General features: G+C 32.2%; 1 protein-coding gene across 1 annotated transcript in view; it reads left to right on the top strand.

Annotated features, from left to right (window-relative positions):
* Positions 1-26,689, top strand: part of Polr2H (DNA-directed RNA polymerases I, II, and III subunit Rpb8) — a 151,706-nt gene that overhangs the window by 102,040 nt on the left and 22,977 nt on the right. The window contains exon 3 of the mRNA XM_035354187.2: positions 710-893. Within this exon, the coding sequence (XP_035210078.1) occupies positions 710-893 (184 nt within the window). The remainder of the gene's footprint in view (positions 1-709; positions 894-26,689) is intronic.

Raw genomic sequence — 26,689 nt, 5'->3', positions numbered from 1 at the left:
TCATCGCCAAAGATTTTGTTTTTTGCCGTCTAACTCCCCCCCCCCGCTCTAAATGTCAATCGCTCTGTTGGTACATTTGTGCCTCAAAAATCATGGAAAATTCGCTTTTGTATGAGTTTCAATCAGGTTGAGAGGTTTCCTTTAGAAAAGTTAATTAAGAAATGTGGATAGTAATTTTTTGCAATTTTCAGTTGACGGAGTGAAAACTGACTTCTTTTTCAATAAAAGTTTAAATGACTCTTAAAATATATCATGCTTATGAAATTCACCTCACGAAGCAAGTTGCACTAGAATTAATGCGCTATTAGCAGATTTTTAGTAATATTTCTGCCGTTTTAACAAAGAGACTCAAAAATTTAACAGTTGTCATGTAATAATATATAATTATACAATAAAATGAAACTGATAAAACTTATATTATCTTCTGATTTGAAATTTTAAAAAATAATTAATAAAAACAGGAAAAAGAAGAAGAGAGGAGGAAACCAAAATTGCTTTGGAAATCTAAATTGAAACCTAAATAAAATAGATTGTAGATTAGAACTAATGTGGATAAAAAAATATTAGCTTAAATCAGAATATTGATATGCCACACACATTTTTTTCTCTTCGCCTTTTCTACTATAAGATCCTTGAAGATGCATGTCACGTTTTTGTTATTCTAATATGATCTTATTTTATGTTGTCTTGCTTCACATCTCTACCACAGGGGATAAATTTCGTTTGGTAGTTGCATCTACTTTAAAAGAAAGTGGTTTGCCTGATGATGGAGAGTGGGTGCCGACTTCCGAAACACGTGAAGTTCCTTCACGAGCAGATTCTTTCGAGTACGTCTGCTACGGGAAAATATACCGTATTGAAGGTGATGACGTGGCAAATGAGGCTTCTAGGCTGTGAGTATAATTTTCAAAGATCTTTGTTTTTTTATTTTGCTAACTTATATCTCTCCTATTGTTATGAGAATGTATAAATTATTATTAAAATTCTATCTCATCTTTAAGAACATCAGTGTCAGTTCAGGTAATGTACCATGTCATTTGCTTTTGCAGCAAATACTGTTTAAATGCTATGTCCTAAATAATTTTCTGCATATATTTTAAGAAATGTGTGATAATTTAAAATTATGTATGTATCTTTAGTACCAAAAACAGTTAAAGGAAAAAAAAAAAAAAAAAAAAAAAAAAAAAGGGTCCTTATATCTTTTTGTCCATTCCTTTATTAGTTCTACTGAAATTCTTGTCTCAGTTAGCCTCAAATGGAATGAGTTTTAAGCGTTAATGGCATTCCTGAACCACAACTGAGCGAATAAATTTGCATTTATTACCGGCATTTATAGAATTCTTAGGCATTTTATAGAATGCCTGGCGTTTTCAGGCAAAAAATGAAATATAGGAATTATTATGTACTTTCTCCAGGTATTCTATAGAATGACAAATGCTATTTAATCAAAGTATGAAAAAAGTCGCGATAATGCTGTTATTTAAAATTATTATCATTTTATTGTATTATATTCATTTCAACATCTTTACTAGCATGGCAACAGAAGGTATGAATTTTTTTATAATACTGTGTGCATCCTGTGCATCATTGGTCTCCTAGCACACATATCTGGTAACAAAAACGGAAATATCTTTGATAAGCATGTCATCAACGTGTCAATTTAATTCACCATCGACTCATGATTCAAAACGAATGAATTTGCGATGTATTTCATTCTTTGTCAGGCTGTAATTTGGCATTTTACAGAATGCTCTCGAAATGTTATGAAATGTTTATCGTTTCATAATTGCCGACCAGTTTTCAGATTCTATAAAATGCCTAGCACTTTACCGACCGATCGCCTATTAATCGGCCTTTTTTTCCTCAAACGCCTACCGATGGATAGCTTATTAATCGGCTTTTTTTCGCCAACGCCTACCGACCGATAGCCTATTAATCGCTTTTTTCTCGGAGCTACCTAAAAATAACCTATCAGTCGGTAGCCATTGCAATAAACAATTGCCATTTGCTATATCATCTGCATTTTATTATTAGTATTGAGGTACATTGCTCACTTGCGTTAAGTGCGTTGCTTCGTTAACTCATACATTTTCACACCGTTTTTTAAAAAATTACCGTTCACGATGAGCGAAAAAAAATGGTACTTGAGAGTTTTTATTTAGACGATTTATCAGAGTGTTCTGACAGTTATTCAGAACAGAGAGAATCTGCGGCCGGTCGGACGTGCGTATGCTGTTGAACCGCTAGCGGTCGGTCAAGTGCTAGGTATTCTATAGAATGCCGGCTTTCATATATTGCCTCTAATATATTCAATGGTTTTAATTTCTACTGCATCTTGTAACCATTATAGTTCTTTTTTAAATGTGTGTGTGTTTTAATGTGTAAGAATATCCACGTCTTCTGCGTAGAGTAATAATGTAAAAAGATTTTTTTCTAATAAATTTCATTCGTTACCTTTTGCAATAATCTGTAAGAATTTCATTGCTGTATACTTTTCTCGATTTGTCATGGAGGGTGGGGTATCTTCTGATCATTCAGTAGGCACCACTTAATCTGATCACGCTTGTCCGCGACATTTTTGATAACATTAAATAATATGAAAAATTATCCTTCAAAACGGCAACTAATTTTAGGTAAATATAGCAAGAAGCATAAATAGACACTTTCAAAATTGACCTAGCCGAATATAAAATTTAAAATATTCAAATCAACGCTAATATATTTTTCTGTCAGAACTAAATTACGAAGTTCAGTAACCTGAACAAAGTGAATTAAAGACAGTTTGGAATTCCTCTGAAATGGTGTCGCCGCGCAACGTGGAAACATTCCTGTTTCTGCCGATTTTCTCGCAAAAAAACCCCCGTTTATAAGATTTTAAGGTTGGCAGCTATGATGTTGTGAATAAGAAATCATGTAAAATAAGTATAAGGAAAAAATATATTAAAATTATTTATTATATTTTTTAAATAACTAAATTTTAAGTTAGGAAGTTTTACTTCAAAAGATGTTAAAATGCTGCATCAATACACCAATCGCACCCATCATATTAATTAAAATCGAACTTTTGTGCAATTAGAATCTCATTTTGTTTTGAAAACTAGTTTATGTTTGTAAATTTAAAAATAATAAAAATACAAAACATAATAAAACATGTATCGAATAAAACTTTCCTCGAAAACTTCTGTTCATATTCTTTGTCTAAATTATTTACTTGGAATTATTTGTATTATGATACTATTGTTATGTTATTACATCAATGCTTCTTTAACTTTTCTCATTCAAGACCCCTTTTTATCATCGAGTATTTTCGCGATCCCAGATATTAAATATAAAATAAAGAATGACGGGGGGGAGGTAAAGCATCTTGAGTGTTTTTCAGTAGTATAATATTTGGATTTAATAAGCGTTAAAGCTGAAAAAATAATTTATGTGGCGCTGAATGGCAGAAGAGCATTTAGTGCCATTTTAGAAATAGTAGAAAATTCAGTTCTAGCACCGATTCAGATTTGGATCAAATATTTTTATGGAAACTCAAGTTTCAAGTTTGAGTCACTCGATACCTCAACAGATTTCGTTAGGATTTTATATGGCATATAATTAATATCAACTAATGTAATTTCTGTAAATTCATGTATCAGAATTAAATTTCCGCGGCCCCAAAGTAGTAGAAAAATGACAGTTTTGCGCCAGAGGGTCTGGGGCGTGGCCGATGATGTCACATAGAGGGCGTGGCCAAGGGCAACCTCATCTATGACATCACACCAAGGGGCGAAACCAATGACGTCATGAGTTGAGTTGTTTTTGCTGCTGATTGAGTTGTAGACCTCCTGCTTTTCATTTAAATTTAGTTTTTTAAAATTGGCAGCGGAGGTACAAATCCTCATGGCGTTCTCTAAGGACGAAAAAAGAAAATCTATTTAGGAATTGCTCATGCTACTCTCTAGAGGCAAAAAAGGAAAATAATCTATTTTGGAATTTTTTTTTTTTTAATTTTGTATTATTTAAAATATAGGATCGAACCCTCGCACAAAATATCTCATCAGCTTAGTAGTTTAAAGATTAAACCACTAAGCTCATGTGATACGTTCAGATTTAGGCTACAAAGCCTATATAAAAAAATGAAATTAGAATCGGCTCATCAATTGCAATTATGCCTGCCTCAGGCGATGCCACCGTTGCGGAGTGTTTATACACTGTTTTATGTGTTATTTTATCATTCATCTATATTTTTATAGAATTTCATAATATTCCTATTGACTTTACCCCTTAAAGACAGTGGGAACTTATAATTATCCATATGAAGAATAGTTCTATGTGTTATGAAAATGAATTTATCGTATCATGATCTAGTTAATGTTGCAAGTTTTGGTGGTGTCGAGGCTTTTCATCGTGCTGCAGGAGGTGAAGTTTCCTGGAAAGAGATTCAAACATGGTTGAAGAGAATAGATGCATACACTCATCACAAGCCAATTCGCCAAAAATTTCCAACGAATAGAGTAATAGTGCATTCTATAGATCAACAATGGCAAGCTGATTTAGTAGACGTTTCATATTTACGTAATCATAATGATGGTTATCGATATATATTAACCTGTATTGACATATTATCCAAATATGCATGGGCTATTCCTCTGAAACAAAAGAGAGGAGAAGATATTGTGAAAGCGTTTCAAAAAATAACGAGTGAACGTAAACCAAAATCACTTCAAACTGATCAGGATACCGAATTTAAAAATAAAGTGTTTAAAAAATTTTTAAAAAGAAATCAAGTTAAACTTTTCAATACATTTAATACTACTAAAGCATCCGTGGTGGAAAAGTTTAATCGCACTTTGAAAACAAAAATGTGGAAATACTTTACGACTCGAAATACATACAAATATGTAGATATCTTGGACAACTTAATAAATAGCTATAATGCTCCTTTTCATTTAAGTATAAAACAAGCTCCCATAGACGTAAATTCAGAAAATGAGAGTGACATATGATTTACCTTGTATGGAGATCATCCTTCTAACATTGAGGGGTGTTTGTGGGACCCCAAGAAATCCCCTGAAACTTTTACGGACTTCCTACCGACATTTTGGAGTTTCGAGAAGGGGGGGAGAGAAATGAAAAATTACAATTATGAAGTATTGAATGACCTAATTATAAAAGTTCAATGAATTACTTTGTTTGCAAAATTAATAACCATAAATTTTCAAACATATAAAATACTACATTTTATGTAAATATTTTAAATTCCCTGAATTAATTCTTTAAAAACAAAATTATCTAATTTCTGCTGCTTTTTTTTAATTTTCTGATGTTTGTGGGCTTGTCTTTCTTTTGTGGTGAACTTCATAATTGCAGGAAGGTTGACTTTTATTTTCCTCATTTACAGTTGAAGAAATTTCCTCGAGAACTGCACATGCAGAGGTAGAAGCAGTTTGCTTTTCTGCTAATGTAGAAGGTTTTTCAGAGACTTTTATAGGTGACTCATCTGAAATACATGTTTTTTAAGTCCTCTTGATATGTTTTCCAACTTCTGTTCATATTCAGTAAGAGATCTTTGGGAATTGGATCAGTCATTGGATTTTTTTAGCCATATTTTTCGCATGAGGTTTATTTAGAAGCCATTAAATCATATTTAATAGTCTGCACTGCATCTAGGAAATCAATCTTAAGAGAGGTTCTGTAGTCAGTGACAAGTGTATCCATTAAGTTGAATGCACTTTCCACTAATGGGCCATGGAAGCAGCTAAGGCAGGCTTTGACCAATTTAGCCAATGTAGGATACTTATAATCATTTGTGAAATCATCTTTTAAATTAAAAACTTTAGACCAATATTTATCAATTGTACACTTGACTTGATTTCCACTTTCATCAGATGTGTAGACTTGTTTCCACTTTCATCAGATGTGTAGACTTGTTTCCACTTTCATCAGATGTGTAGACTTGTTTCCACTTTCTTCAGATGTGTAGAGCATTTCTTTGGTGATATCAATATCACTCTGGTATAACCTTATTTCAGCTTCTACTTTCGACTTTTCATTATCGCTAAAAATATGGGACATAAAAGATGATAATTTTTCAAAAGCTAATATTGTACTGGTTTTACCTCTTAGCTCTGAATCTAATGCTGTAAAACTAATTAGATATGAATTTTTAAGGGGTAATTTCTGTTTCATATGCTGTGCTGTATTAGTATAAGCTTTTATCAGAGAAATTTGGAATTCTTTTGCTATTGGATGATTTTTTGATAATTTCTTCAGGAGAGTGGAAGCTTCTGCACCAGTAAATATTACTTTGCTAGGTAGATGGAATTCTGGATTTGTGACATCAACCTTTAATAAATCATTATAAGATGTGCACTCTATATTTTCTGGCTTCATAAAAAAAGAGAAAAATTTTGCCATCAATTTATATATACTGGAATGTATTAAATAAAGCATTGGTTTTTTTTGTTTCAAATAATTTAATACATGTGTTGAACTCTGGTAATACTGCTGAATATAATGCCATATGCAATAAAGTTTTGTTTTGCATAACAAATAACCCATTTAGTATTCTTTTTTCCCCAGCTAAAGCATCCTTTGTGAGTTGTTGGGAATGCAAGCAAGAATACACCCCTTCAACAATTTTTTTCTGAGCTGCAGAAATATTTCTTTTATTGTATACAGTTTCAACATAAGAAAAATAATCCCCTTTATCAGTTTTATCCAAGTAAAATAAAATGCAATAAGAGCATCCCACAGATCTTTGATTCTTTCTAAAACACATAAAATGTACACCCACCTATGGTCTGGTCTCTTCAAGGGCTTAAGTTTTTTAATGGCAAGGGATTCACAGACTTTGAAAAAATTTTCTCTTTTACTGCAGCTTTTCATATCAAAATAGATGCCATCAAACAAATCTTCTAAGTATCTATCAAAACATGAAGCAAATTTTTTTGCACAGTCCAGCAACATTTATTTTCTTGCACCATGTGCCGATGGTATCCCCATTACCATCTCTCCATTCAATCCAATTCCACCTAAATGCATTCCGGACACCTTCTTCTAATTGTATATCACTATTTATATCGAGAAATTTTATAGTGAAATTCTCTTGCGTACATAAATAAAAAAATATTTCAATAAACGAAACGAAAAATTTACACGCGCATCAATAAATGAAACGAAAATTTTACACAGCGGAGGAAAAAAAGTTGAGAAGCGATCAATGACAAATAGCTAATACGGCGAAAAATCCCCCTTCTCTACTTATTGGCGCCACGCCAGGAGAGATAAGACCTTTGAACCCAGAGTCACGTGATCGCACATCTGGTCGAACGAAGTCTCTCCCTTTTTTTTCTGCCGCGCCTACTTGCCGAAAAGAATCCAGAAGAGAATGTCCGAGAACCGGGGGAATGAGTCATAACTCGCAATAAGGAAAGAAAAAAAAAAAGAAGTTTTTTCCCCCTTTTCACGCATTATCACTGCCTTTGGAGAAAGAAAGGAAAAGTTTTCACCACACACACTGACCTTGCGTTTTCTGCTTTCAAAGCAAACAAAATTACCCAGATAAAAATAAATAATTCATTATTATTCCTACTTCCTTTTGAACGACGGAATTTCCGGGGATCGAAGTTCAAAATCCCCGGAATTCCGGGGTTTCCCCGGAGCACAAACACCCCTGAACATTTCTAAATGTGCATTCGTGGTAGGGGATGTGGTGCATATTTCCAAACTAATGCTTACTTTCGAAAAAGGCTATGAAACCAACTGGACTGAAGAACTGTTTGTGGTGACAGAGTATGTTAAAAGACATCCAGCAGTGTATAGAATTAAAGATTTACTTGAGATTCAGTAAAAGGAACGTTTTATGCACAAAAGATGCAGAAAGTGAGATTGAAAGATGAATATCGCATTGAAAAAATGTTAAAGAAACGCAAGTGTAAGAAACAAGACAGAATACTTTGTAAAATATCGCGGTTATCCCGACAAATTTAATCAGTGGATTCCAGCTTTTAATTTACTATCAGTATAAAGTGTAAGAAAATAGTGTATGCGAATCATTTGCTAAAATTAATGAGTTTCTACGTAACACTTCCGAGGGATAGCTCTATGAATTATTTTTCCGAAAATAAAATTTCACATTTTATAACACGTTTAGCAGTTCCCATTGAATTAAAAGGTATGTGGGAAGTTGATTTGGTTGAATTGCTATATACCCGCATACATGGCATAATGTAAATGCCGAAAATAACTTAATTGGATTTGTTTTAGAGAAAGATGGTGAAATGTTAGGTCGTAGATAACCTCCAGGATGTTATGAAACGGTGCCTGATATTTTAAAAGCTATTTATATTAAAGAATATCAAAACAAAATAATTTTTTAACTATAACCCAGTAACAAAGCGAGTGACAATCAAAGTGAAAAATAAAGCTAAAGTGATTTTACGTGATGGGTTAACTCAAATGTTAGGTTTTGAACCTATAGAAACTGTATCTACTGATGATAGTTTCAAAACTGTTGTAGAAAGTCCTTTTGCAACCGACCCTTGTGCACATTTTCGTGTATTAATGATATATACGGATATCGTAAAGCCTCAAATCGTAAAAGGTGTTTTAGCTCTTCTTCTTCGAATGGGGAAGAGTAACTGAGCGATGGAGAAGCGGTCAGTGCACTATTTGATAGACCTCATTATTTACCTGTGAATCGGAAAATGATAGACACTTTGGAAATCGATATAAGAACGCATATGGGAGCATTTACACCATTTGAACGAGGAAGGTCACACCTAGAAACTCATTTTAGCAAATGATTCGCATACGGTATTTTCTCACACTTTATATTGATAATAAATTAGAAGCTGGAATCCATGGACTCCATACTTTTGATTCGCAATAATTGCTTTTGATTTACAAAGTGTTTTAGCAATTTGCATTTTCTTTGTTTCGAAATTTATTTAAATACTTATTGAGCACATTTCTTTTAATTTACCTAACAATTTTTCGGGTTTTGCACTTCGAGAATTCTTTTTTCTACTGTTTGTTTGTACACTTATTTGTTTATTTGTTTTAGAGGCATCTCAAAGCAGATTATATTTTGATAATTAATTTAACCTAGTTGCACATTTAACGCACTTTAATTAATAATTTTAATTAAATTAATATTTTATTTGGCCCTTTCTTTTGAATAATTTCTAGAATTCATGATCATCCAGATATAACTGATAAACGTGGTTCTATTGAAAATTCTTCGGCTGCCCCTCTAAAAGACCAAGGAGTTTTAAAAAATTTATTATATTAATTTTATTATGCTATATTATTGGATTTTTGTTGTTTCAATTTTGAATTATGTACTTGCAGTTAGACTGTCAAGCCATTTTTTTAATTTAATTTTTATCTTTTGATTGTATATACATATAGTAAACTTAATTAATTAAATTTATTGTATCTGCGTAGGAGAATATTAAGGATAGGGTTTACGGTGTCGCTGATCTCGATTGTTAGTCGCCCCGCCCCTCGTTCCCTTCCATCGCAAGGCGCATAGTTTGATCGTCGCGTCGTGCCAACTACCTTTCTATTCTGGTGTCTGGGGGGGAACCGTCTTTGTTTCCGGGACACGCAGAGTTTTCGCCTTTTGTTTTTCCATTTTCAATATCAGTTTTATCGCGTATACGTCCTCAGAGACGGAAATCTCTGGTTCAAAAATACTTCTGCGTGCCTCGCTAAAATTGACTGGTTGTTATCGTAACTCGTCTAGATGAGATGGATCCAAAATCATATCAGGAATCCTCCAAAAAGGTGAGTAAAGTTAAAATCGACGTTGTTTATTTTTGCGTGGCAGAAAAAAGCTATGATGAAAATTTCTGTAAGAATTACCCATACCTGCCAACCAAACCGGAGACTTGCGGTTTTTAACTTTTACCCTTAAAGAAAATGTTTCCCATCAATAAATGAAAGTCACTGAATTAATGAAACTTAAATTAAGCAAATTGCATTCTTCCACTTCTAGTGATTTTCATAAAAATTATTCTAATTAAATTTTATTTCATCTGTGTTGTATTTTTATTACATTTCTTATTGAGCTTGCTAGGTTTTCCTTAATTGACCTGAGTTGTCATAATCTACTGTAGAAATTTGTACATTTTTATATCAAGATTCGAGCAGTGTCTGATCAGTTAATATTTATATTTAATTTTACTTCAACAAATGGTACATTACTATGTTTATCAACCACAAATACTACACACCTCGCACAAAAAAAAAAAAAAAAAAAAAAAAAAAAAAAAAAAAATTGATGTTATATCTCCTATTCTGCTGGGCCGATTGATGAAATTTAACTTGCATTTTTCATGTCTCAAAAGCGCGACTTAGGATTATAAATTAGATTTATGTACAGCACGGTTCTAACATAGGTATTTTGACACAAAATCGGACTTTTTCTGAAATGGTATACCGATTTTTTTTTTTTTTTTTTTTTTTTTTTTTTTTTCCTATGACTCAAATTATGCCAGAGTGCCAAGTTTTGGAAAAATTGCAAGAGTAGTTTTTAAACACCTCTCAAAACTTAAGCTCTTTAAAAGTTAATTGAATTTGATATATATTTATTAGTATCTTTTTTATTTAACTTACTTTCCTTTTTTCCTTTTTTTAGAATTCGCAATTTAGGTTCAATCAAAATAAAATTCGCAGCTATTTTCTGATTTGTTTTTAAAATTTGTATTTTTTAGTAATTTTTATGAATTTTTGAATTACAACCTATCAAATTTTTGCCGTCATCTTTAAGTAGATATATTTCTAGGCATACCTGCAAAAATTAAGAGTTTTTTTATTCAAAATTTCCAAAGATATGCGTGAATTTATGTATTGACGCGTTTTGAAATTTGGCGTATTTGTTATAAGCGATAATAACGCCAAATAAGCTTTTCGCACTTTGTTAAAACTACTTGAAAGTACGAAAGATGTCTTTTTTCCCCAATGAAAAAAAAGGGAAAGCAAAGTAGGTTGCTATAAATTAAAATTTCGCCAAGTGAATTATTCTTAGCGCAAATTGAAAAAAGTGGTCCAAGATAAATTTTTAAAATTTCTTGGCAACTTTTTCACCATAGTTTGCAAAATTTAATAATCTAAAGATCAGCCACATTTTCTTTCAAGTACCGATAAAATTTACAACGGCATTGTATGAATAATTTTTCGATTTCTTCATCTGCTTTTTTCGACATGCAAAACTAATATCGAGAGATACTGTCCGTCTCTTTGCTGATTTTTTATTTTTAAGAAACAAATGAATTTCCGCATTTTTATTATACAAGCTGATGAATCCATTTAAATGACGTTGTGTGAGTCTTGTTGGCCGTTTTCCAGACAGCACTGAGGTCGAAGCCAGACGCTCTCTGTGTGCGCTTAAAAAGTATTGTGTAAGGTATGCGCATGATTCAGATCTTGCACGCGGTGCATGAGTAACAAAGTATAACGTAAAGAATAAGAAAGTTGCTTTGCTGTCTGGCAAGCCTCCACATCCCAAGATGCCGACTGACATGTGACTTATGATTCATTGAAACAGATTTCAGGACTTCCCGCTCAATTTTTGAATTTTTTGAAATGCTTTGTACATTAACCTCGCTGATAAATTGTGTGTGGTTTTATAGAGAGAGAATAATAGATTTTGAGTCGCAATCAACTTATCAACTTTTATTACTTTAACATAAAAAAATAAGTAAAAAAAAAAAAAATCTGAGAAATTTCTCATAATTAGATATATATATAATGGAGTTATCAGCTCAGCAGTAGCTTCAAACATCAAAATTTAATTAAAAACATAAAAAATAATATAATAAATTGTTGAAAATTTTTTCGCCTTTTCAAGGAGCAGCCGAAAAATTTTAGCCCGGATAATTTAGAGTACACAATGTAAATAATTCAGCTGGAATAACAGAAGATTTAATGTTAGTAATTTTTTCTTAGAATTTCTGCGCTTTCTTAGAGATTAGATTTTTTAGACATATAGAATTTTCAAACTTTATCGTTGGAACTAATGTTTGACGCTGATTTACATTTATGGCAATGGGAAAATATAAATCGTGTTTGCCCAGAAAACGCCTTTCCAACTGAGCAGCCTTTCACCTAAGACCATCGAACAAACTTCGCAGAAGAAACTCTCCGACAACGTTCTAATAATCTCAACTAACGATTCTGAGCGTTCTCTACACAGCATTCAGACGCAGCTTATCGACGAACTTGGTACTGAACATCTCGCAGTACCAATAGAACAAATGCGGCCTACACGATCAAACAGACTTCTCATCCGTTGTCGAACAAAAGAGCATCTTCACTCCCTTAAAAAAGCTATTCAGAATAAGTCAACATTGAATGCAGCCTTTAAAATACGAGAACCCAAACCACTGAAGACTAAAATAATCATTTTTGGTGTACAATCGAAAATTTAAGCCCCAACCATACTACAAGCTTTTCAAAATCTAAAAGAAACTTCCACTACCATCAATCCTCTTCCACCACAACCTCGCCAAGACGGTCGTAATAACTGGATCCTTGAATTGGATATTACATACGCAGACTCCTTAGACAAGAACGGATTCCTATACATTGGATTTGTCAAGTGTACATTTCGTAAATGCCTACGAATACTTCGCTGTTATTAATTGCCAAGGCCTTGGCCATTCCAGCAGGAATTGTCAATCTCCGCCTGTCTGCGTACGTTGTTCGAGAGCCCATTTTGATAAATACTGTAAGGAAATCGAAAAGTGTGCAAATTGTCAACATTCTAATCTTAATAAACAAACAAACATCTCTGGATTGCAATCACTCAGCAAACTCTAGTTCCTGTCCAACTTATCGTGCAGCTCTTCAGCTTAAATTACAGCAGGATCTATAATTCTTCTCCGTGGCAACAAAATTACTTTCTTCGGACTTTTATCAACAATATTCCATAGCACAGCTAAAATTCTTGCAATGTAATCTTCAAAATTCAAGATCGGCCACTTCTCTAATTTTTCAAACAATCGCGGAGAATTCTATTGATATTGCATTTCTACAAGAATCTTACCACCAACAGGATTTCATCCCAGGTCTACCTAAGAGCTTTCAAGCTTTCTCTTCAACATCTATACTTGCAGTCCTAATCTCCACTGGTAAATATCAGCTTTCACTTTATAAGGCAACTCAACATACAATAACGGTTCGACTCTCTTTTAGAGATGTAACTTTTCTACTTACTTCTGTGTATTTTCCCCCAAGTTTCTTGGGGGTTATCTTCCCCTAAGTTCCATCTTGACCTTCAAATTCATGACCTCGTCATTTCCGTTTGGATACCAAAAATGCAGAAGTGGTTCTCTTTCTCAAGAAAGCCAAAGATCCTTCAGTTCCTTCCTCATATCGCCCCATCTGTCTACTTCCTGCATTTCGAAAATTGCTGGAAAAAACAATACTTCTACTTTTAAACCACTTCCTTTGTAAACACCAGCTTCTCTCCACCCACCAATATGGCTTTACCAAAACCAAATCTACTGAGCATGCTTTATCCGATCTACTCTCAACAATAACCACAAATCGACAAAATAATAAGCATTCACTCATCATATCATCGGATATACAAGGCGCCTTCGATAGACTTTGGTGGCCGGAAGTTTATGAAATAATGAAAGCTCTGGATTGCCCTTCTTTCTTTTTAGACATCATTAAAAGTTATCTCTCTCATCGCTCTGTACAGATCACTGCTATGGATAATGTTTTTACTCATCGTGTTCAAAAAGGATGTCCACAAGGGTCCTGCTTGGGTCCTCTTCTGTGGACCTCGTCGCTAATTCTCTCTTTGAGGAATTTACGAGATTACCAGATGTAAGAATCATAGCCTACGCAGATGATTTTTTAATTGTTATAGGTGGTCGCCTTGACATTACACCCAAAGCTCAATTCTGTTTGGACAAGTTTCAAAATTGGTCTCGCCAACATAAAATAAGAATCTCAACTACCAAAACCAGAGGTCTACTTATTGGAAAACAACGTCCTCTACAAAGAAATCCAACATTAAAACTCAATGGACAATCAATTACTTTTGTAAAAAATCTGTTGTACTTGGGTATCAAAATAAATAATCGCTTATCCTGGATCACGCATATGCAATATTTAAGAGAGGAAACTCTCAAGCTTCAAAACTCAATGAAAAGGATTTCTGGACTCTCTTGTGGCTCAGCCTGGAAGTTTCTCAAATTATGGTATACTATAGTAACGCAAAGAATCATCTTATATGCAGCTTCCATCTGGAGTACACACCTTACCAAGGGTGCAATTAAACGCCTTAATGCTTTACGACGTGCACATCTTTTAATAATTAGCAAAGCTTATCGTACTACTTCAACAGCTGCTCTTCAGATTCTAACTGGCCTTCCTCCACTTCCACTCCTGGTACAGCGAGAAGCAACAATAGCCAATGTATTTCGATTTCTAAAGCCCCAAGAATTATGGAATCATCACTTTCACCCAGACGACTATGAACTTCAACAATCTAACGATGCTTATCATCCAGCCTCATTCAATCTTCAACAAAACGTCTTCATTAAAACAGCATATCCCTTAAATTCTGATTTTCAAATTTACACAGATGGTTCACATGTCTTCAGGAACAGGCAGTGCTCTCTGCTTGTTTCAAAATCCTTCTCAGTTATACACTTGGAACAAACGGCTTTCAATTAAAAATTCAGTTTACCAAGCTGAGTTGATTGCAATACGCAAAGCAGTTCGACTGGCTCTTAAACTCAATTCAAGAATTTACTATAAATATTTATTCAGATTCTGCATCAAGTTTGACTGCAATAATAGATTTATTTAATAAAAATCCGCTAGTTCAATATACAACAACTTTTACTACGCCTTCCTGCTTCCCAACGTCCGAACCGCGTCTGGGTCAAAACACATCACGGTATCTTAGGTAATGAACTAGCGGATCAACAAGCCAAAGCGGCAGCTCAAGCAGTAGAACGTCCTATCTATGTTTATCCTCTTCCTTCTTCTTATGTTAAAAAATTTACATGGAAAATTCTTTTGACAAAGTGGCAACAAGAATGGATTTCTGGTACAATTGGTCGAAGAACATATAAATTTATTTCTAAAGTCTCATCAAAATTATATTCAGTCTCTTCCTCAGTTACCTGGTTTGCCACAGGACATGGCCCTTTCAAGAGCTACCTTCATCGCTTTGGCTTAAGCTCAGATAATCTTTGTGAGTGTGAAAATATTTCCGATCCCGATCATATCGTTTTCAATTGTACTCATCACGCGCAATCTTCTAAAAGCTCCATCCGAACAATTTTGGCCACAATGGTTCAATAATTTAATAAAATATAAAACAAGCCTCAGCCAACTAGACAAAATAATTTCACACTGCAGCTCTTCAACACTTACTGTTTCCCATAGCCAGATGTAGAATCTACTCTTCTGCTTAATGTTCAATGTTTTTTCTTTTTAACTGTTTAACAATAGCAATGTACTTTACTTTTTTTAAATTATTTTTATTATTATTATTATTCTAATTTTTAACATCAGAGTTCTGTAACTTTGCTAGATATGTTAAAATAGCTCCTCTTTTCTATTAGTTCCTTTATGAAAATTTTGTCAAAATATGTTTATTCACAAATCATGTACTCTTTGGTTGTGGTGTATATGCTAGTTTTTCAAATCAAAAATCTCAAAGTCCAAATTTCCAATAACCATGCCTAACTTTCGTATCAATGCTTTTTACATTTTCCCTTCAAGACATAGTTTTCATCCCAAATCATTTTTCTTTTTCTAATTGTACGAAGCACCTTCTGCACAAGGCACAATAGTCTTCATAACAAAAGCTTTCATTTTCTTATGACTATCGTTCAATTTTACCACATCTGATTCGCCACCCGGCCCTTCGCTGTGGTACGCTGATAGTGGTTAACTTCCTTCCTTGGGATGGCATCATCCTGTTTGTTGTCCTACAGCTTAGGTCAGGAGCCGTCTCGTCGGGTAGAGCTGTATCCCTTACGTCTGAATTGTAGCTAGTTTCGTGCGCAAGAAATCCCATTTGAGTTTTGGTAGTTTAAATTTCGCGATATTCCATCAATTTTTCCCAGGTTCACGAACTGAATTTGATAGGCGTGGTGTTTGTTTCGGCAGACCTAATACACAAACAGCCACTGGAATTGCATCGAGATATTGAAAAGGTTATCTGAAAATGAAACATATTACCGTTTCTTGTTCTATATTTCGTATTAAGCTGCCTTTTCCATTTTTCACTGCAAAGTTTGGCATAACTAATACTTAGTTATTTCCATTTTTCACAGCAGAGTTTGCCATTCCTCAGAACTATATGATTGGTTTCATTTACTGTTAATCATGGAATAGCCATGGATTACTCGCATCATTTTCCCCCTCTAGATTTTCGGACAAAAATGTTAGTTGAGAAAAGGGAGTGAAATAGGCGAGAAAATACGATATAATTATGGTGCTATTTTGGAAATGAATTAGGTTATTTTGTTAATTCCAACTGCGAAAGACTTCATTATTTCTTCTTTACATTTTGAATGTTTGTTGCAGTGCAACCACCTGCTTAAATATTTGGCAGGTTTTCTTCTTCTTCTTTTTTTTATATTTTTTTTATAACGAAAATAGACATTTGGCATAGACTCAACAAGATTCTGTAAGGTAGCATGAGAGATTTATAACAATGCATCCTGCAAGACAGACTTCAATGAACGAATAAGTAAATATTGTTACGGTTTTTGTGTTTATTTAGCTAATTTTTAGTAGTATTTGTAATTGAAATTGTTTTATATTCCTGTACAATGCAGCACGAGACTTATTTGAAGAAAAAGAGACTCCGGAAAAATTAAAATACAGGAGCACGTGCATTTAGCATTTCAATAAATAGATATATCGTAATTGTACTCTTCTGCTATCCAGAAAAATCGAGAAAATACCAGAATGTTCTCTTGCAGGATTTAAAAGCTGGAGGAAAACATTTCAATTCATTTGTTTACTTAGTGCAGTTATTGATTGTAGCGAATTCGCGGTGAGATCGGATTAGCTTTCTCTGTGTTTTTCAATTGCTGTTTCTTTCTCTGTGTTTTTCAATTGCTGTTGAGTTCTGTTTATGTTTTAGTAGTTCAAAATATAACTACTGTAAGATATTGCGATGTTGTACGAATATCTCTGAGGAAATTTCAGCATTTTGTTTTATTTCTTGGGATAAGAATAAATTTCATTAACTTCTTATAGACTTGGGCATTCGATCCATTACGCAACAATATTATGGTCAATTGCAGAGTTACAGCTATCGAGACCCCGGGCGGAAATCTTCCTGGGACCCCTTGCTGGAATGATCACCATACAAAATTTCGAAACACAAATATGTAATTAACATTTATTTAATTAAAGTTAAATTGATTTGGAAAACTAAAAAATCTTAAGAAAAAACAATTTACATCTAGCAAACAAGAAGTTATTTAAAAAAGCTTATTAATCTATCAGTTTTGATGAATTAAAAAAATGTTTAACTTTTCTGTCAATAACTTTTTTTCTTCTCTTTTGCTGCGATTTTTTTTCCCCCATTAAATCTTACATGGCTCATTGTTGGTCGAAGAAAGCTTTTAATCAACTTAAAACTTTGGAAAGCTTCTCTCGCAAGGAACAATACACACTGTCCGACTGTCCAATTGAAAGGGGGGAACTATAGTGCCAAATATAAATTAGGAACTTGTTCTTGTTAAGTCTAGTCCATTTCTACAATTTAACATTTTCAATGCAGACAACTTTTTAACGTAGTTCCTTTTTGTATTCCTACGTATAGGTATATAATTTTAAAACTTAAATTTCTTCAGAAGTCCGCCTTTGATAAGAGGCTTGAGGCAGTCCTTCCCCCCCCCCCGATACAACCCTGATTACGGCATTCGGGAATGTCTCATAAATGATAGATTAAATTGAAACAGTGGAGGAGGGGTTTACTTATGTCTGTGGTCTGTAATCGGTGGTCCCGTGAATAAATGAACATTACTAGGATCGAAATTTAAAGAAAACGTTTATGAACTTCTTAACACCCCGAAAATTTTAAAAATGGAGCTAATTAATTTGCACCGTGTCATAGATCTTATTTAAAGATTTGAAAATACAGATTTGATTAAATGTTATTAGTACTTTTCAAAATTTTTATTAGTACTTTATAATAATACCCTCAGTTACAAATATTTGCAATTAGAATAATCATTTTACAAGTGAACAGTCCCCCTCCTTAATTGAAATTTCTAGTAATTTTTCTCTAAGGTAACAATAAAAATCGAATCTCCAAGCAGTGCTGTTGTTGAAAGCTGTAGTAGGAAGCAAAGAAGTTTATAATTATTTGCATGCAAGTATGTTTCTTTTCTATATGCGTCACGGAAAATTTTTATAAATAAAACGAAAAGAATAAGTTGTCATTATATATTGTTGAGTTTTATCCTTTTAGGAACGTTTTCGTATATTTCTTTTTAGTTTAAATCAAGTGTAAGTTATTTAATGATTACTTTCTAATTTAGAATTTTTTGAATAAATGTCAGTTTGAAAATTTAATATTTAGCTGTTCGTACGTTTGAATTATGAAGTGTGATCAACAGAAATTTCTTGCAGATACCAACCTTTAAATTTCAAACTGAAAATAAGAAAAATTCAATGTATTTTGGAGTTTTTAAGTAGTGGATTACCAGAGAATGCCAACTTTTTGGCTGAAAGCTCAAACAGGTCGGCCACCTTTCTTCTGGAATTGAAGCCATTCTAAAATAACATATTCTTTGTGCCACATAATGCTATCGTCTTAGATGCGTTTTTATTTTCTTACCCCTGTAAGGCATTTTGATGAAAACTTGGAAGAACATTTAATAATGGTTGCGGTTTTTGTCGTCCACAGCTATATCTCGATGCACTATCCCAGCTTAAATTATATCCCGATGTATTCCGAAACAGAAATCAGATAAGATTTCATCTCAGAACATGCGAAATTATTTTGAATTAAAAAAATTTTTGCAAATGGAATTCTGCATTTAACGTAGCTTTAAGTTTCAATTTCAAGAAAATATTCCCATTGAGACCATTTAATCTTATCATATATGTGTGCACAGAAATATTCTAAATATGCTGTAGATCAAGAATGCCACTGTTCTCTTGTATCGACCCTTTAAATTTTTCTTTATAATGTACAACATAATTATGATATAAATAATTGCTCATAAAAAAGTTAAAGATAACTATTAGATTAAGAATGTGGAGAAAAGTTTTGAAAAAAAAAAAAAAAAAAAAAAAAATCTGAAATGTTTCAGATTTTAAATTACGTCCAAAGGGGCGTTTTTTAACATTTTGTGTGTTACCTTTCTTTATTAAATATCATGTTCCTCGCACTTAAACCATAAGATCCAGTGCAACAGCAATATCGCAAAATAGTTTTAAAACGAGCATATCTTTAGAATTTCCGATACAGAGACTCACGCGCTGGAGATAAAAATGTTTTTTCTGCACAACGTTGCCATTGCTCGCTTTGAAATCCTTGAGTTTGTTAATCAAAAATTCGTCAAAGTTTTAAAAAATAGGAAATCGATCATAAAACAAATTTCAAATTTCAAATTTGGTCTTCCACATGCTCATATTCGTTGGAGGATTACGTTATTCAAAATTCGATGACTCTATGTACCGTTGTCTTATCACAATACGAGAAATATACATACATTTATGCAGATTTTTCATTATTTAATTTCTTCAAATATAATGCAGGACTCTAACATTTTGTGGCAACAGTTTGAAAAGTGAACCGACATTTATGAGTCCGACGCAAAATGCCAAAACGAAACTAATAGTCCTTCGGGATTCAAATCCCTTTGGACTAAAAAATAGTTTAATAGATTTATGTTTAATTATTTTTTGTATTATTACTATTTATAATTATACAAATATAAACAAATTATCAAAAACAAAATCACGGATTCTAATGGTACTAAAATTCCATTATAATTAACATCATGATAGCGCGTGATGCAGTTTTTTAATATTTGGCATAAAATTCTTTTATCTAATTCTTAAATTGCCTCATTAAAAAATATTCAACCTGCTTCTTGTTTTCCGTAGTAATTTATTGACTTGACTGAAGCCTGCTGCCACTAAATAAATAATAATACATAAATAAATAATTGAAAAATATTAGTAATTAAAATTAATTATCTAAAAAATTAAATCTAAATAAATTTAAAATCTTAACGTGATCGCGATTAGTGTAATCATTCGAATGTTGTTTTCGAATTAACGAAGTTCCACCTGTTCATTTACAAAAACATGGAAAACGCATCGCTTAGTGGGATCAATCATTCGGCTATGATCAAGATATTATAGAATATATATATATATATATATATATTTATCTGAACTTCGCCAAATAACCTTAAAATACATCAGAATTTGCAAGTTGGAAAAACGAGGCCAAGTACGGAATTAAGTCGCCATTTATCTTGTTTCCAGTTTAGTCAACCATTTAAAATTAGGCAAAAGATAAGCTTAATTTGGCGTAAATTTTCAGTAACTATGTCCATTTTGAGATATATCCATCTTCTTCAAGGGGAGGAGGATTACATGCGATTTTTACTTTTCCCATAAAAAAAATTCTCTGAAAACATCTACCATCAACTAAGGGTTTCTTTTTTGCTTAATTCAAAATATTACATTGGGAATGTTCCATAGCTGTTAACTCTCCTAGTTTTTTATCACATCTCCCGATTTCCTGGTAGATCACCGAATCTTCCGGTTTTTAATTTTTTCATTTATTGAATTATAAAATTTAAATTAGACAAATTCTATTCCTACACTTCTGCTAGTTTTCAGAATATTTTTTATTAAATTTCATTTGGTCCGAGTTGCGTTAATCTACTATAGACGTTTATAAATTTTTATATGAAGGTTCAAACAATGATATAAATCAGTTAAAAGTTGTATTTAATTTTGTTTACTTTAATATATGGTACATTACTGCGTTTATTCGCGCAAATATCAAGTACATTAATTACTAATTTTATTTTCGTTTTATTTCAAATACTCTGATAAACAACAACTTGGGATTTTCCCCAGCATGAAAGTTTAAGAAAATTAAAAAATGAAATTAGTCAAAAGGCATAAAATTAAGTGCTAATATATTTTATATCAGAATTGAATTAGAAATAGTGAAATAACCTAAACCATGTATTAACAAAGTGAATTAAAGCCAGTTTGGAGTTCCTTTAAAATTGTGTAACCACAAAGCGGGAAAACCTCCCAGTTTTCTGGCAAAAATCTGTTCTCCCCCCCCCCCAGTTTCAAGGTTGGCAGCTATGTTCTCTTCTAATGAAGGATGAGTATTAAGATTAGGGATATAGTATCTGTCAAATAACTTGAAGAAACATTATGAACAAATCATAAACTATTACAGTTTTTCATTTTCTTAATTAAAATTCTGTCAAAGTGCCTATTTACATGTTTCTAGTTATATTAATTAAATTCAATTGCTATTTTGAAGAATCTTTTTTTCTTCATCATTGAATGTTATAAAAAAAGTGAGCACATTAAACTTCTCTGTTTCGATTTTTTTTTAAAATTCTATCATTCACTGATTAAATTTCTAAATATCATTATCCAACTTGGAATATTTTAGCTCTTGTTTGGAGGCCTTTTTCCGTTTCGTTACAGGCAAGTTCGTGTACCAGAATGGCTAGCTTATAATATTTGCTTATGGCAAAACAAACGAGAACTATCCACATGTGGAGAAGGGTGTCTTTGTAGAGGACTTTCTAAGGGAAACTGTTTGTTATTACTTATTTATGGAGAAAACCACAAAATCCAACCATGCAGCCAGACTGTTCCATCATCCTCCATTTCACTATTAGCACTGTCGCTAACTGCCTTATACATAGTAATATTTTCACTTCCATCAACACCATTGCTGATTATGTCCCATTTCAGGCTTTCGCAGATGAGACTTTTTCACAAATCATCTCATTTCAGCTTTTCTATTCAGGGTTAATCAAAAAAATCCCATGTGGATATAAAATATAGACAAACATAAAACATCAAGTACAGTTAAAAAAGTTGTTCTGTTAAAATTAGAAATTCTATGCAAAAACAAGCGATTCGGCCAGCGGACAAGAAGACAAATTTTTTTTGTGTGCACACTTTTGATTCCACTCGGCAAAAAGACACTGAAGTTGGCGCCCAAACTGACTTTTTATTGTACTAAGAGTTTCAAGTGTAAACAAATGGTGGCCTCGTTAGGCTTAATTCATCATTTAAACAATTAAATTGTTGATAATCCTACAACTACTGCATGCAGATTAACTAAAGTCATAAAAATCTTAACAGAACATAAGAAAACCATAATTCAATCATTTTTAAAGTTAAAAATGCGCAACATACCAACATGTAAGAATAAAAACACTAAACTCACTGGACTAGGAAACAGAATGGGTATATATATGTTTAGTGCTGCCGACTGGAACCAGAAAGGGAGATGCGCAACGACATGTTATAGCAGTCCCATATACAAAATTTCAGTGTTCTGAGGCTAGCCGTTTTTGAGTTATACGAGATACATATGTATATATGTATTTGAGAGCCATCAAAATTGGTATTTTCACTGAAATGTGATACCCCAAATTTTTTGCAATTGCATGCTCCCTTTACTTCATACAAGGAAGTAAAAATGTGACCCAAATTCACATCACTTTGAAGTATGTATGGAATAATGTCTCACTGGCATTCAGCCCTCGAATGTTGTATTCAGGTGATGCTTAGATACAGCATTAATATTACATAGTGGTAATAAGTCATACACAAGACATGATTTAAAAAAAATCTGATGTGAATATGACTTTTATGCCTATTAAGTTATCCACATTTTTTTAAACTTGTTTCATTTGAAATGGAGATAACAAACTTCCAGTTTAAAGTGCCCTTTCTGTACTGCAGATTTGCAATAAAAAAAGATTGTTGCACAACTAAACCTTATAGCAATCCCATATACAAAATTTCAATATTCCACGACTAATCGCTTTTTAGAGATTGGTACGAGAGGGTGTACTTCAACTGCGTGAATACACCCCCCCCCGTCCTGCTATAGTCCAAATGCACGGATCAAAATTTCTTCCCCCTTCCGTTGCATACAGGGTTACAGTTTAACTTTTTGAAGCCAATTGTAGCCAAGAGGAAATAAAAATAAAGAAAAAGAATTACATATCACAAGAACAAGTACAGTCAAAAGTCGTTAATCCGGACTCGTCGGGACTTCGGCGATTCCGGATTATCGATTTTTCTGGATTATAGATCATCAGTTTAAATCTGGTAAGATGGCATGCAGAAATTACAAAATTAAAAATATGAAACCGTAATTTATGAAATAAAGAACAATTATATGATCTAATGGGTATCAAAATTTACAAAACGAAAAAGCTTAATATTTATTTGTTTACTTTATTGTAAACAAATACATTTCTTTCAATGTAATTTGTTTAAGTTGCTTTGTTTCATGTGATAATACTTTCTCTTTAATTCTATTAAACAGACATAAAATCATATCAAAGATGGAGTACATCGAGATGAAATACTACATTTAGTAAGGAATTATAAGCCAAATAAAATAAAAACATCTGCCCTGAAGATAAGGATAGTGCTGACAGATCAACTTCCAATTCATTGCGCGCCGCGGCGTGAAATTGATAAACAGATTTCCGATTTCAAAACATACTTTCGCTTTGTAGATCCTTTACATATTAGTAAATATATATCGGAAATTCTATTTGACATAATCGAAAGTTCAAGCTTACTTTTATAAAATTGCTCTAACAGTCTGCAAAAAATAATACGCCGGATCCAATTCGAAGATTAGGGAACAACGCAATCTGCAACATTAACTGAATTAGATAATTTTAGCTTAGCTTATACTGTCCGTTACACATTAAACGCGCATGCGCACACGCATATTCGCAGCCGTAAAGGTCTTATGCGCACTCGTAAATGCCTATGCGCATGCGTGAACGCGACGCATGCGCAGAAAGTTTGTAACTTTGAGGTTCAAATTATAGACCATTCCGGATTTTGGGTGTCCGAATTAACGACTTTTTACTGTAAAGAATATCTAGCAAGCAGGCTAATTACTTGAATAACAGTAATAAATGCGATAGCTAACAAAGAAAATAAAAGGTATTGGTAAACATACATATTAGCATTACAAACATCTTTCATTAATTACAGTATTAGAGCAAAGGGTATTATAATAATATCATAAATTAATTAATTATAATGCATACCAGTCAAGCTGTCTGAATTAGACTGGAAAATTTAATATAGGTCACTGGCGAGCAAAAAATTATTCCATATCAAAATGTGTTAAGTACTAGAAATATTTTTTGTTAATTAAAGTAATCATGTAAATGTTTGCAGAAATTAATAGTTAAATTTAAAAAAAAAAAAAAAAACAGCTTAGCATGAAATCTATTATAACAACATTACTATGCATTTGGAATACTGATGTATAAATTGTAAATAAATTTAAATTATTATGCTAAGAAGTTTTTTCTAAAATTTATCTAGAAGAAAAGAATTAGATAAACAGTACTGCAAATAAATATAATCAGTCAGGCCTCTCAATAAATAAAAGCTTATTTTTTTAACAAAAAATTAAAAACTGGGATGCAAAAGTTTGTGTAATATACTTGGAAATATCTGAACATATAATTAATTAGAAATGTACAATTAAATTAATAACAAGCTAATTAACAGTAACATTAAGCTAAATTTCATTCAATCTAAAACAAGCAATCGATCAGGAGCTCCGCATAACTGAAGTTTTATTGCTATTTTAACGTAGATTTGCATATAAAATAAATATTTGCACTTGTGAAACAAATGAATAATGTACTGACAGTCAGCAGGAATTAAAATACAGTGGTTAAAAACATAACTAGTTGTCAGAAAGTATGCAAAGTAGCCATAGCTAGAGAAATTAACTGATAATAGAAAACTCATTATCATTCAATTAAGCGCTTCAGTGGAAAAAGAAAATTCTGGAATAAACATGTTAAGAAGATTAGATGGAGAAATAGTCATTAATTTATTGATATCCATATAAACTCTATGCTTTTGGAAAAGATTACATATAATTTGCACCGAGGTATCAATCACAGAAGCCGCATTAATTTCTTTCCTTATATTTTCTTATATAAGAACAAAAGTGGGCTGAATTAGAGATTTACATGTTTGGTGAATGAGTTAAACTTATCTGTATGCCATTATGAAATATTAGGAATGTAGCATAAAAGCATCAGTGAAAAAGGCAATGGCAATCTAAATCATTGTAATGTAAATGTATAACATTATCAATATCTGCTATTAATATCAATACTGCTGAAAAAATTATAAATGAGTTGTATTATAAATCACATGAACTCATTGCATTAAAAATTACAACTGTTACCAATATTATTAGCGTGATTTAGCGACCATCTTTCTTAATATTTTAAAATAATTAATTTTACAAATAATTCAGTCTGAAACTAGGTGAGAAAATAAGCTGCATGCTGAAGATTAAGCTTTACGAAGGTGTTAGAAGTATCTTCTGTTAACTTTAGTTATGATGCAAGAATTTGTAAAAATTATCATTTAAATATAAATTGGCATAAATACAATACAAAATACATAAATTCTACATACATGAAAACTTGGATACAGTGCAACAATATGTGAAAAAGGAATGGATTTTTTTATCCCAAGATATGAATATAAGGTTGTTTCCCCCCCCCCTCCTGTTTGTTATAAAAATTGTGCAGACACTTATAATTATCAATTTATTAATTAAATGTGTATTAGGAATTAAATGTATGCCAAAGTACATCAGGTAGAGTAACTGGAAAGCGTAATAAATATTTAAACATTTCTAGTATTAAAATATGGAATTTGTAAGAATGTTAAATAACCTTAAAATAACTTCAACAACTAAAAATGGAAAGCTTAATACCTCATATATTGCAATAATATTAGTGGGAATTTAGAACCACTTAAGAAATCCAATTTTTAGATTTAATAAAGAGAATTATTTAAATTAAATTATAACTTTTACCTAAAATAGTAAATTTGAAAATTAAATCCATTCTGCTAACTAAGAAGATTTGTTAATATTTAATCTAGACAAAAAAAAAAAAAAAAAAACTTAAATAATAATATCTGGACAATTAAATAATGAACTGAAACTAATAATTAATATCTAGACAAGAAACTTATTTAAGGTACAAATCCGATATTTGATAGGTTGATTATGTATCAGTTTTGTGTATGTCATTAATCTATCATTTTTATTATTCAAAACTGATATATATATATGTATAATTTAAGAAAGGAGAACAAACTAAAAAAGACCTGTGCGGTCAAGAATTTTGCATATTGAGCTGCAAAATTAGAAAACAAGGTAAAAAGGAAATTCTTCATGCTAATTGCTTTAAAGCAAATGTTATACTGTAGTTCCCATGAACAATTTTTAACAGTAAGTTAAAATAAATTGCAATTACTAAAAGTTTAAATACAAGTAAAATGAAGTTATAACAAGAAAACTGACAAATTAAAAGTGAATGTAAAACTCAAATCAAATTCGAATGTTGAAAAATGTTGATTAAAGTTTAAACAATCCTAAAACATTTTAACATAAACA

Source organism: Stegodyphus dumicola, chromosome 10 (genome assembly GCF_044657685.1).
Source record: "Stegodyphus dumicola isolate Sdum_Otavi_A_Nest chromosome 10, ASM4465768v1".
NCBI classification, from domain to species: domain Eukaryota; kingdom Metazoa; phylum Arthropoda; class Arachnida; order Araneae; family Eresidae; genus Stegodyphus; species Stegodyphus dumicola.
Note: the sequence above shows the minus strand (reverse complement) of the source record. Positions and strands in the feature narration are given on the sequence as shown.